Source organism: Vombatus ursinus, unplaced genomic scaffold (genome assembly GCF_900497805.2).
Source record: "Vombatus ursinus unplaced genomic scaffold, bare-nosed wombat genome assembly UNPS02014811.1, whole genome shotgun sequence".
NCBI lineage: Eukaryota > Metazoa > Chordata > Mammalia > Diprotodontia > Vombatidae > Vombatus > Vombatus ursinus.
The window spans coordinates 11,810,577-11,822,581 of record NW_020954589.1 but is presented as its reverse complement, the minus strand read 5'-3'; the positions used below and the strand labels follow the sequence as shown (position 1 = coordinate 11,822,581).

Genomic DNA, 12,005 nt, shown 5'->3' with positions numbered 1-12,005 from the left:
ACATAGTAGGTGCTTAATAAATGTTTATTGACTAACTCAGGGTGATCTGTAATGGGCCCTGCTAGCCAGAGGCATCTACCAATCCTAAAGGCAGATTTTCAGGACAGAGTTAACTGGGGTTTTGTGGGTACGGGCTTGAATGGGACTGTGGAATAGGAGTTATGCTGTGGCTCTCCCTGCCTCCCTGGGTTGGGGGTAAGGGGTGGGTGGTGGTGGTTCTAGCCCAGCCACCCAAGGAAAGCTTAGAGCTCTGTGCCATTGGGAGGATGGGGAGAAGAGAGAACCAGGCTGGGAAACAGGCCAACTTGACTTGCAGTGACTGATCAGACAGCCAGGAATTAATCCCTGGTACCCCTTTGAGGGACCGATGGAGCAGTGAGAGTTCCAGTGGCTCCAACTCTTCCTGGTAGATTGGCCCTGGGGATCCAGAGGGGCAGAAGTTGGGTGGGACATAAACGCTCCTTCCACCCAATCCTTCTACAGCTCAATTCATCTCCTGGGCTTCATCTTTCTCACCTGCAAAATGAAGGGGTTGCTAGGTCCATGAACCTGTCATGGGTTTTTTTTATGTTTTACCCCTTTAGCCACAACCTCAGAGAACTCCTTCAAATACAAACTTCTCTGGCATTTCAAATCCTTCACAATTTGTCTCCTACCTGTTTTTCCAGGCTTATTACATGTTAAAGTACTATATGATTCAACTAAATGAGCTTTCTTGCAGATTCTAACAAATGCCACTCCATTTCCCACCTCCGTCCCTCTGCACAAGAAACGCACTCCCTCCTCATCTCTGCCTCCTCAAATCCACGGAGCGCCCTTCAGCTTGAGAGTGGTCTCTTCCATGAGGCTCTCTCTCTGATTTCTCCAGCTGCTAGGGCCTCCTACCCCTGAAATGCGCTTTTATACACTTCTATGCTGACTTACTGGATGGAATATAAGTTCCTTGAGGCTGAGAATTATTTCATTTTGGGGGATTGTTATATCATATATTATATCACCATGAGGATTATTTTATTTTTGGCTTGGCAACCCCAGTGCCTAGCACAGTGCCCGATGCTTGAAAAGCCTCCTCTTGGATGTCTCAAGTTGGGGAAGACTTTCAAGGGTCAGTGGGTTGGGTCCATCACAGCCGATTAGCAGGGCAGCTGCGTCACTGCTTGCCTCTTAGCCAAACCTGTTCCAGGCATGGACAGAAGGAAGATCCTGCAGCCTACAGTCACTTAGGTGGCAGCTTTCTGCTGGGCAGTTGCCTTTCAAGACAACATTGGCAAACCCTTTGCTAACTACTACCCCATGGCCTTAAGCAGTAGTTCTCCAACCTAAAGGTCTGACAGGGAGGGCCAGCCAGTGCTGCAGTGGAGGAGGGAGGGTGTTCTGGGCAGCTTCTCTCCTGTGTCCTGGGTGGCAGTGCACCGACTCTGACTCTCCATGGATTGGGGGCAGGGGAGATGCAGCCCCTAAGCCCTGAAAGGAAGTGACTGAAGAGCTTTCTAACTGTCTCCTTTCAAAGCCGCCAGAGGAAATGGGGCAGGAAGATGCTGGCTACACGTCCCAGAACGAACGAGGGGAGGGTGCGGGGTGGGGGGGCCATGTGCGCTGAGTCTGAGTTTGGAACTTGCCAGCCTAGCTCGCCCCTTCTGAAGCTCCACAGTCTCTACTCGTGGCCCTACTAGTCCCTGGCCCACAGCCGGGGGGTTTGTTGGAGCTGTCCCACACTTAACAGAAGCCTCTCACCAGGATATCATATCGGCCTCTCCAGCTGTGGCTCCCAAGCTCCTTTAGACGGGCTCTGGGCACCTGTACCGCCAGGCTGGTGGCTCTCCTGGGGCAGTGCAGGAGCAAGCCCGGCTGGAGGTAGGAGCAGCGAAAGACGCCTCTCCCCTGGCTTCTAGTCCCTTCCTCCCACCCTGTACCCCTGGGGGGAGCCTCTGCCTCACCTTGAGCTGGGACTTGGAGACCTTGCCGCTCTTCTCCACATCCAGGGCTGTGAAGGCATACCAGATGGATTTGAGCAGCTCTTTACGGAGGGCCATGGCCGAGAAGCCTGGGACTCAGAGGCTGCTCTGACACCCAGGAGATCCGGTTTCAGGAAATGCAAACGGCTTTGGAGACCGCAGAGGGGCCATACTACAGAGCACTAGCTCCACCTGCCTGCTCTGAAGTACTCTAGGTTCCTCCTCGAAAGGGAGAGGGGGTGGGTATCCAAGATGAATAGGGACCGGCTTTATTTACTTGCCCAGCCCCTGAGAGCACAGTTCTCACCAGGGACTCCTTTGGCCTAATGAGCTGATGGGGGTGGTTCCAAAGATCACTCTAGTAACTGAATCACTCTTTGGTTCGTGGAGACTTCTTGGTGATGGGGGTGGAGGAAGGGGTAGAAGATGTTTATCCCCAGAAGTTACTTTGGTAAACCTCTGAATTCAGTGCCACCACTGTAGAGCTTTTACCTCCTCTCAAGTAGGGGTGGGGTAGAGGCAAATGAGGAAATTGGTGTAAAGTAGGGGCAACATTGTCCCTCTGTCTTTTATTCCTATTTAATTATTGAAACCCTTTCCCTTTTCCCAGCCTCCCCTGCCCCAGACCCCTACAGTGTGTTTCTCCAAGGAATTTAGGGCATGATCCCACCCAAACCTCATCAGATCTTAACCCAGAAGGTCCCCCCTGATCCATACAGGAGAGACATCTAATCCAACTTCAGGGAAGTCAGACTCCAGAGGGGAATCAGGGGCACAAATCTCCAGATGCTTTCAAGAAGCTGGAGAAAGGGCAGGGCTCCCCAAGTGCAAAGCTCAATTTGTTTAACTATCATTTGCTGTGGAGGAAGAGAGCCATCCCTATCCCTACAGTACTCTCCTTGGGCATTTCTAGCCACACGTACAAACCCAGGGAGGTATATACTGTAAGTATGGTTGTTACCATTGATAGATGAATGAAGAAGCTCACCTTCAGGAGGGATTATATAATCTGTTCAGTGTCACCCAGCTGGTGGGGACTCAGACCTAGGTGATCTCATCGGACAGCCAGTCCAGTGCTACCTCCATGACACCATGTAAAAGGCTTGTCCCTGGCCACAGGGCATTGCCAGCTAGGGCCAGCCATGCTGCACAATGAGGAAGTCTCATGGTGAAATCTCTCAGCAAAGAGATGAACATGGGGTTGAAATTCTCCTGCAGTTTGGAAGCTGTAGGTAGCAAAAGAAGCCTGGAATTCTTGAGAAAGACAGAGGGACTGAGAAGATGGGACCTAAATGCATCCCCTCTGCCTAGCCAGTATGACACGATCTACTACCCCACACCACGAAAGGCCAAATCTTTTGTACCAATTTGTCTTCCTACCCTCACCCCAGCCCTAGTACTTCATCCCAGTCACAGATAAAGAAATACAGGGCTCTCTTGGCTTCAAGTGAGGGCTCAGAGTTACTGAAGTCAGTGTCTTGCAGCTGGTTTCTATCACGAAAGGAGAATGACTGACCCATATAGAAATTTGGAACTTTTATTAAATAAGCATCCACCCACTCGCCACCATCACCCTTAGCAGAAAAAAAAATTATAAAAATGGAATTAAAAAACAAACAAAAACCACACACACACACACACAAATCCCAAACCCAGCAATCTAAGTGCAGGGACCACTCTTTGCTCCAGCCACAGTATGAATGGCTGAGAGTGGGCTGAGGGAGACTGCTTCTTTCCTCCTGTCTGCCAGAGCCCCCTCAGGAAATTCTTGCCATTTGCCTGGACATCGTGGCCCCCCTCTACCATAGTTATTGCTGTATGTGGCTAGAGGCGCTCCAGAACATCTTCTGGTGGAGCCAGGTGCTTCCCTCTCCCCACCTCTACTGGGGCCTCCCACATAGTGGGAAGCAACTACCTGAGGGCAGAAGGCCAGCCCCCAAGGCATCCTTGACCTCTACTCACTGTCCTAAGGAAAGGGGTAAGGGGCAACAGGGTGCTCTCAAGAGGAAGAGGAGCACCCAGGCAGGCTTCAGTGGGAGCCCCAGGGCAGTCTAGTGACCCACTGGGTCCTTCTCACCTTCTGAGGATGTCTAGAACTCCCCCATTTTGGCTGCCACCCTTATTGATGGCAAAACCATTCCCTTTCCCCCAACTATGCTGCTCTCAACGCTGCTTTCTCTGGCTCAGCGACCTCTATGTGGCCACCTTCCGTGGTTCATCCACAGCCTGGACGCTTGGAGACAGTGATGCCTGTATCACCTGGCATCTTCTTTGCCACTGTGTGGGACCCAGCTTGCTCTAGGGTCTCAACAGCCACTTTCTGATATAGATGTCTCCAGGGTCACAGCCCCCTGCTGCATGGCAGCGGTAGCCATACTAATGGCCTCTTCCAAGGTCTGCTGCTCCTCCAGCTACAAGTGGGTGAGAGGGAGAGAAAGAGAATAAGACTCACTGTAGGCAACAAGCAGGTTTTTTGTATCCTCCAAAGCCTACCATGGTGTTAGCTGTACCTCAAGCACTCAACAAACTCAACAATGCTCGTTGGTTGGTTGATACATAGGAGAATAAACATGGTCAAGGAGATGTGGAGGGGTAATGGGCCTGGGTCATTTTCCAGGGGAAAAGGAGTCAAAACCATAGCACAGAACTCTTGAGCTAGATAGGACCTTAGAGATGATCTAATCTCTCCCTCTTTGTCCTCCTTTGATGAGATTACAAACTGAAAACTCAAGAGAGGAGACATCTCCAAAGTGTCACAGCTACTCTGTCCAGCTTCAGTTAGACTAGTTAGCCTTTGAAGTCTCTTCCAACTCTGAGATGTCATGAATCTGTAATTCAGTGAATTATATGCAGTCTAAGGTCTCCTGATGTTGCCCAGCGTCTCTCCTATAAACGCCAATAGCACATTACCATTCCAGATTGAGGAGGAGAAGCTGCAGGCATAGGAAGGAGCTGTGGCACAGTGGATAGCACACTGAATTTGAAGTCAGAAAGCCTGGGCTGTGGTACCAAACCTTAGGTAAAAAAAAGTCTCTGTTCTGAGGCTTAGTCACCGCATTTGTAAAATGGAAAGAATAAAATTTGCATTAACCATCTCACAGAGCTTTCTGAATCAGCAAATAAAATAAGGTATGTAAAGTTCTTTGTAAACAGGACATACAACTGTTCTCTGGGAGGTCAAGCTTATCAGAAGGGGGCATGGAAAAGATACAAAGAATGATGCTGAATAATGCTACAGAAAGCAAGTATGAAGCTTCTGGGGAGGATCTGAGAGTACAGAAATGGGAAGGAGTACATTACATTTGGTACTCTGTTCATAAACCCAGCTGAAGAGATTCTGGGATGCTTTATAACCCTACTTTGGTCTGAGAGAAATCACAGCATCAGTTCCCTTGAAATAGGTTCTTTCTAAAAATCTATTTCAAATTTGCTTTTTTCTCTGCACTCCCGTAATATCCTGCTCCACATACTGCTTCTCTACAGTTTACACACCTGCACTGCAATGTGAGTCCCATTGGCTGTGGCCAACAGTGCCACCTGCTGGTGATGAAGGGATGCTACAGCTGAATCCTCAGTCACCATGGCCCCGGAGGTTATGATGGTAACCTGAAATACAGAAAGGTGGTTTGTTTTTTTTTTTTTTTTTTTTTTTTTTTTTGGTTCTCCAAGCATATTTCCAGGCGTCCTGGAATACGGATCTTACAGAGACCAAGGAAAGAACAGAGAAGACTATTGGGATTCAGAAGCTAATTAGCCTGAGGTTCAGGCTAAGTGAGAATGGTCTTTCTCCAGAATCTAACCTGGCCCACGGGTTTCAAATCACAGAATTTTAGAACATTAAAGAATCTTGGAGCTCACTTAGTCCCACCTCCCACAGCCACATTTTATAGAGTATGAAAACGAAGCCCAGAGAGGAAAGACCCCACAACAGGTGACTAGACTAATGGTCTCCTGACTCTGGATCCATTAGTCTTTAAGAGGATACTGATATCGACTTAAGGAATCCCTCCTGAGGGGGAGAAAGGGTCCTTAGAGCAGTAAGAGGTATTGAGTAACTCTAGCTATGGTTGAATGCCTCTGCTGAGAAGGACAGAGAGAGAACAAAAACCCTCGGTCATACTGGCTGTGTCTCGGTGCCATCGGCGCTGACCATGGTGACAGTATGTGTGCTGGAGGTGCCAAGGTCTTCAGGGCTGGGGATGGTGAGGGCCGTGCCACCATGCTGGGTCACCATACTGATGGCACTTCCTAGGGCCTGCAAGTCTTCAGGGGACAGACTGACCTGTAGGTAGTAAGAGGTTTGAAGGAAAGAGAAGATTGTCCTGGCTATGGGTTAAACCCCTAGATGCCCTTTGTTAGCTGTTTATCAAATCTTTCCTGTAGGGATTATAAGGACATAACATGAGCCTGCTCTGTTCACAATTCAACAAACATTTATTAAAGTACTTCTTGACAACATATTGTGCCAGGTACTGAGGGAGATACACAAATGAATAAGGATACAATCCCTGTTGTCCAGGAGATTATACACTAGTCACTAAGGACCAAATGAGGTTGATTTAGGATGGAGGACTATGGCAGAGCTAGGGAGTGTGATAGAAAGAATACTGAATTTGGGCATCTGAAGACATGGGCTGAAATCTAAACTCCTCTACTCACTCTCTGTATAATTTTGGGCAAGTCACTGTCCCTGAGGCTCAGTTTCCTCATCTGTAAAATGAGGAGGGTGGATTAGATCATCTCTAATGACTAAGGTCCATGATCGTGGATCCACCTCTAAATCTTACGATCCTGTAAATATCACCAGTATTAACGACTTGCATTTGCACAATGCTACATGTACAGTATGTGACTAAATCTTCATAATAATTGCATTAAGGGGGGCAGCTAGGTGGAGTAGTGGTTGGAGTCAGGAGGACCTGAGTTCAAATCCGGCCTCAAATACGTAACACTCACTAGCTGCGTGACCCTAGGCAAGTCACTTAACCCTATTGTCTCATCCAAAAAAAAAAAAAACTACACTAAGTAATAAAGGAAGATATTATCATCTCCTTTTGACAGATGGGGAAACTAAGACAGAGAAGTGAAGTGACTTGCCACAGGCTGTCAATCTAGGCAACTAAGGATCAGAACCGAGTCTGTGGCAAAGGCCTAGCCCTAGAACAGACGGCTGCCTCCCCTGAGCTTTCTATGTCCTCCTGTCTTGTTCAGACAGTCATGAGCACCCCTTTTCCCCAGAGGAATGGAACCAGTGCTATTGGGGCTTTTTGCCCAGAACTCACAAAGACTGAGGTTTTAGGCTAAGTCTTAGACCTGGCCAGGGGGGCAGCTAGGTGGTGCAGTAGATAGAGCACCGGCCCTGAAGTTGGGAGGACCTGAGTTCAAAGCTGGCTTCAGACCAAACACTTGACACTTACTAGCTGTGTGACCCTGGGCAAGTCACTTAACCCCAATGGCCTAAAAAAACAAAAACTAAAAAAAGACCTGGCCAGGCTACTCTTTGGGGACTGTGCAGCCCTAACTTCTGCTGCCTCCTACAAGTCCGTGAAGGTGTAAGATTTGGGAGGTTGGGGGCCATTACAGACACACAAACATACATCCTGTTGATGACAACCTCTCCTTCTATGATAACCATGTGATTTTGTTAGCAGTAGGGAATCTCCTCCCTCCACCCTGAGCTCTACAGCCCATACCTGTTGGGTGCCATCCTGGGTGATCAGGGCCACCTGGGGAGCCCCATCCTCCTCGGTCACCATGGTCACCTGTGTTGGGATGTCCCCCTCCTCTTTCACCTCTGATAGGAAAGTGATGTGAGACCTTTTGGGCGGGGGGCTCTCCTCAGCTGCAGAAGCAGCTGGGGGAGGAGGGAGAGGCACAGGTTAGTTCCTGGTCAGCACCCCAAAGCGTGGTATTTCCATCTCCCCTGAGCGTCCTGGCCCTGCCTCCAGGGGTGCGTGGGGAGCCCCTGCCCCTCACCTTCCAGCTGCTGCTGCTCATAAAGGGCCTGCTCACTCTCCTCGGTGGCTTCTAGCTCGCCATGGGCGCTGCGCTTGTGCATGGCCAGGGTGGAGGTCTGCCGATAGGTCTTGCCACAGCTACTGCAGGTGTAGGGCTTGCAGTGTGTGTGCACCACGTGGTGCTTGTACAGGCTTGAGTACTCAGTGAAGCGCTTGCCGCAGCCCGGCACGGTACAGACGTACGGCTTCTCCCCTGGGGACACTGGGCTGTGAGGGGGGTGGGGACTAGGGCTGGCAAGGGGGGCACTAGGGGGACAGAGAGGGGAGGATGGGGCTGGTGAGTGAGGAACTGGGGGGACAGAGGCGGTGAGAAGAGAACTAGGGGGACCGAGCAAGGAGATGGGACTGTGAGAAGGGAGCCAGGGGACAAAGGGTGGAGAGATGGGGCTGTGAAGGGGAACACAGGACCTGGTCCAGGGTGCTAGAGTTGGTAAGGGAAGAGTAGGTGGGACAGAGGGAGAGATGTAGCCACCAGGTGGAACATGGGATAAATGCTTGCTTGTGCACTTGACATGGGGGTGAGAGAGGATGTGCACTGAGGGGACAACATGAAGCCAATGAAGGGGAGGGTATACAAAGTTTTGGGAAAGTGACATGCAAGGCTAAGGGTGTGGGCCCTGAAACCAGGAGATGGGGAAAATAATGTGAGGGGGATGGTATGTACAAGAGTTCCATGGCAGGTGGATGGGGGGAGGACAAGGGGAACATTACAATCTACCTTTCCCCCACCTGTTCCCATCTTAGATTCTCTTCTGGGGCCATAGCTAGAGAGGGAAGAACTCGGTATAGGTAGCAGAGGAGAAGGGAATTGAGAGCTACCTTTGTGGGACCTGGGTCTGCCAACCCAGTCAGAATGAGGAGGCCCATTAACAAAAAAAAAAAGCCAAACTCAAGGTGCTGATTCAGCTAGAACACCAGCCTCCCTGCGCATCATGGAGTACCCAACAGGGAAAGGTTGTCAGATTGTGAAATGACAAAATTGCCTACGTCAAGAGTAGCTGGAGTCCCTGGAAATGGGGACAGGGTGAGGAAAGGTCCTAGGCTAGAGCTAGGGAAGGTTCTTGGGTGCCAGCTGTCCCACCTGTGTGAATGCGCACGTGGTTCTTGTAGTTGGTGGCACTGGTGAAGCCACGGCCACAGTGGGGCTCCGGGCAGGTGTAGGGCCTCTCCCCCGTGTGAGTGCGGACATGTACCTTTCGGATGTTAGATGTAGTGAAAGATCGGCCACAGCCCTCAAAGGGGCACCGGAATGGGCGTTCACCTGTAGGAGACCAGGACAGATGAGGGCAGCATGGGAGACCTGTGCAGAGGTAGGCAGAGGGGACTGTGATGGAAACATTTTGTGCCCAAGGCTCCCAGCACGAGAGCGCTCTAAGTTTGAGGAGATGGTTAAGAGTAGGGACGGGAGTAGCTTTCTTTGAGAATGTAATCATGCTTGGAACGAATGGGGAAACATGAAGGAGGAAATTATAGGCTGTTGTGTCAGAGAGCAGAGAGGACTGAAATGACATTAGAAGGCAGAAGGCCCACCAGTGTGGGTGCGGACATGCTTCTGCAGGTCTCCTGATGTCTTGAAGGCCTTGTTGCACAGTTCCTCTGGGCACTTGTATGGCTTCTCACCAGTATGGGTGCGCACATGGCTCTTCAGACCATACCCTGTGGGAGGAGAGAAGTGGGTATCAACTGGGACTTCCTGGAGCACTAACCTCTCATAGAGATTTCCTCCACCACCCCTCTTCCCCTTCTCAACATGGACATAATTATCTACTCCAAAGGCCCAAGATCTTTAGGTGCTCCTAGCTCCAGCTTTCCCCAACCTCATTTGGCCCCTTTGAGTCTTGACCTTTGCCCCCTCAACTTGAGAGGCCGGTGTCCTTCTCCAATCTGTTCTAAATCAGAGTCACAGAGGGATTACAGAGGACAGTCCTACCTTCCTCCTCTCAGACCAATCTGAGTCATTTTTAGAATTACAGAGTTGGGTGAGATCTTAGAGATAATCTCAGTCCCATGGTCCTAATTTCATAGATAAGGAAACTGAGGCTCAGAGAAGTGATTTCTCTAAAGTAATAGAGTTAGAATCTGGCATGTGCAAGGTGAGAACCTAGTTCTCTTGATTCTTAATATATTATTCTTTCCAATAGACTATGCTACTCCTTATTCCTGGGAAGAGGAATCCTCCAACCAAAAAAGCCCCACCAGGTGAAAGTTTATTTTTAGGTTAAGTCCTGATCTTGGATTAGGGCAATTAGGTGGTACAGTAGATAGACTGCAGAGCCTGGGTTCAGGAAGAGTTGAATTCAAATCCAGCCTCAGACCACTTACTAGCTGTGTGACCCAGGGCAATTCATTAGTCCTGTTTGCCTCAGTTTCTTCATCTGTAAAATGAGCTGGAGAATGATATAGTAAACTACTCCAGTATCTTTGCCAAGAAAACCCCAAATGGAGTCACAAAGGATCAGAAATGACTGAAATGACTGAACAACAACAAGAAGTAGCATCGTATATTTCCTCCAGTTCTTCCCAATGACCTGGTCATGCTGCTTCTCCCCATCTGTAGTCCTCTCAGCCCCACCCTGATTGTTTTACCTGTGGCAAAGGCCTTTCCACAGCTGGCAAAGTCACACCTGTATGGCCGATCACCTGTGTGGGCTCGTTCATGTACCTGTGAGGTCAAGAGAAAAGTGGGATTCAGAGGGATGTAACCACTGACCTGGGCTACTCTGCCCTTCCTTAGGGTCCAGGGCACCACAACCCAGGCTCCCTGCCTGCCTTTCAATTTTTTTTTCTTTATATTTGTACATTTCTACCCTTCTCCACCCTTCTCCTGCCAGCCGTCACTAGGAGCAAAAGATTTTCCAATTGATAATAATTTTCCAATTTTCCAATAATAGTGAGACTGCTCCACCTGAGGGAGGAATCAGATAAGAACTCCTGTAAATCCATATCTCCACTTTGCATCGGTTAGCCTGGTTTCACAGGTTTCAACTCCCCCAAAAAAGATGCCCCTCTCAGGATAAACTCATCACTTCTAATCTCATCACCCAGTTGCCAACTCCAGCCTTAGATATTACTCCCCTCAGACTAGAGGGCAGAACTTGGTCTTCCCGATCACTCTATTCTGTAAATGGAACTGCAGGGTTTCAAGATGTCCGCCAACTCCCCAGTCCTGAGCACCCCTCCTTCCTTTCTAGCTTTCTTTTGTTTGCTGTCTTCCCCCATTAGACTATAATCTCTTCGAAGGCAGGGACTGTCTTTTTTTTCTTTCTTAATTGTACCCCCACTGCTAAACACAGTGCCTGGCACATAGTAGGTGCTTAATAAATGTTGACTGAATTGAATTGAATATCCTATTTCAGACATGAGATATCTGGAATGGTGGTGTGGTACCATGGATGGAGTCCTAGAATTGGAGTCAGACGACCTGCATTAAAACTCCAACTCTACTACTAATTGAACCTCTCTTAGCTTTAGTTTCTTCACCTGAAAAATGGGAACAACTGCTTCACAGGGTAATGGTGCCACTGAAATGAGATAAAGTATGCCAAGTCCTTTGTAAGCAAAGAGCTATGGAAGTTTGAGCTATGATTATCGTCTCATCCCTCCTCCAGTCCCAAAAGACAAAGGCGATTTCTAGAGATGTCCAAGGAGGGACAGGAGGGCATTGTACGGGCATTAAAGGAGAAGAGACACCTGTCAGCAAGGAGTCTGATAGACGCACACCAAACCAGAGAATGGAAGGAAATGAGTGTCACAACCACACAAGCCATGGAGACAGTGGCAAAGTAGATGATGGTGTGTTGGACCTGGAGCCAGAAAGACTTTTGTTCAAATCTGGCCTCTGACACTTACTGGCTGTGTGGCCTTAGGTAAATCACAACCTTCGTGAGCCTGTTTCTTTATCATTGAAATGAAAATAAAGTTTAGGAGGGAAGTGGAAAACTGGGAAAGAATTTTTACAACCAGTGTCTCTGATTAGGGTCTCATTTCTAAAATATATAGAGAACTAAGTCAAATTTATAAGAATACAAGTCAT

General features: G+C 49.0%; 2 protein-coding genes across 3 annotated transcripts in view; both read right to left on the bottom strand.

Moving 5' to 3' along the window:
• The window catches only part of DEF6 (DEF6 guanine nucleotide exchange factor), a 43,867-nt gene extending 41,633 nt beyond the window's left edge, over positions 1–2,234 (bottom strand). The window contains exon 1 of the mRNA XM_027876706.1: positions 1,938–2,234. Within this exon, the coding sequence (XP_027732507.1) occupies positions 1,938–2,033 (96 nt within the window). The 5' untranslated portion in view covers positions 2,034–2,234. The remainder of the gene's footprint in view (positions 1–1,937) is intronic.
• A 1,244-nt stretch (positions 2,235–3,478) lies between these two features.
• ZNF76 (zinc finger protein 76) overlaps positions 3,479–12,005 on the bottom strand; it is a 34,970-nt gene continuing 26,443 nt past the window's right edge. For both annotated transcript variants that reach the window (XM_027876702.1, XM_027876703.1), the window contains exons 8-15: positions 10,559–10,634; positions 9,503–9,628; positions 9,054–9,233; positions 7,932–8,165; positions 7,649–7,809; positions 6,076–6,237; positions 5,448–5,561; positions 3,479–4,366 (exon numbers count right to left, since the gene is read on the bottom strand). In XM_027876702.1, coding sequence (XP_027732503.1) covers positions 4,262–4,366; positions 5,448–5,561; positions 6,076–6,237; positions 7,649–7,809; positions 7,932–8,165; positions 9,054–9,233; positions 9,503–9,628; positions 10,559–10,634 — 1,158 coding nt within the window. In that variant the 3' untranslated portion in view covers positions 3,479–4,261. The remainder of the gene's footprint in view (positions 4,367–5,447; positions 5,562–6,075; positions 6,238–7,648; positions 7,810–7,931; positions 8,166–9,053; positions 9,234–9,502; positions 9,629–10,558; positions 10,635–12,005) is intronic.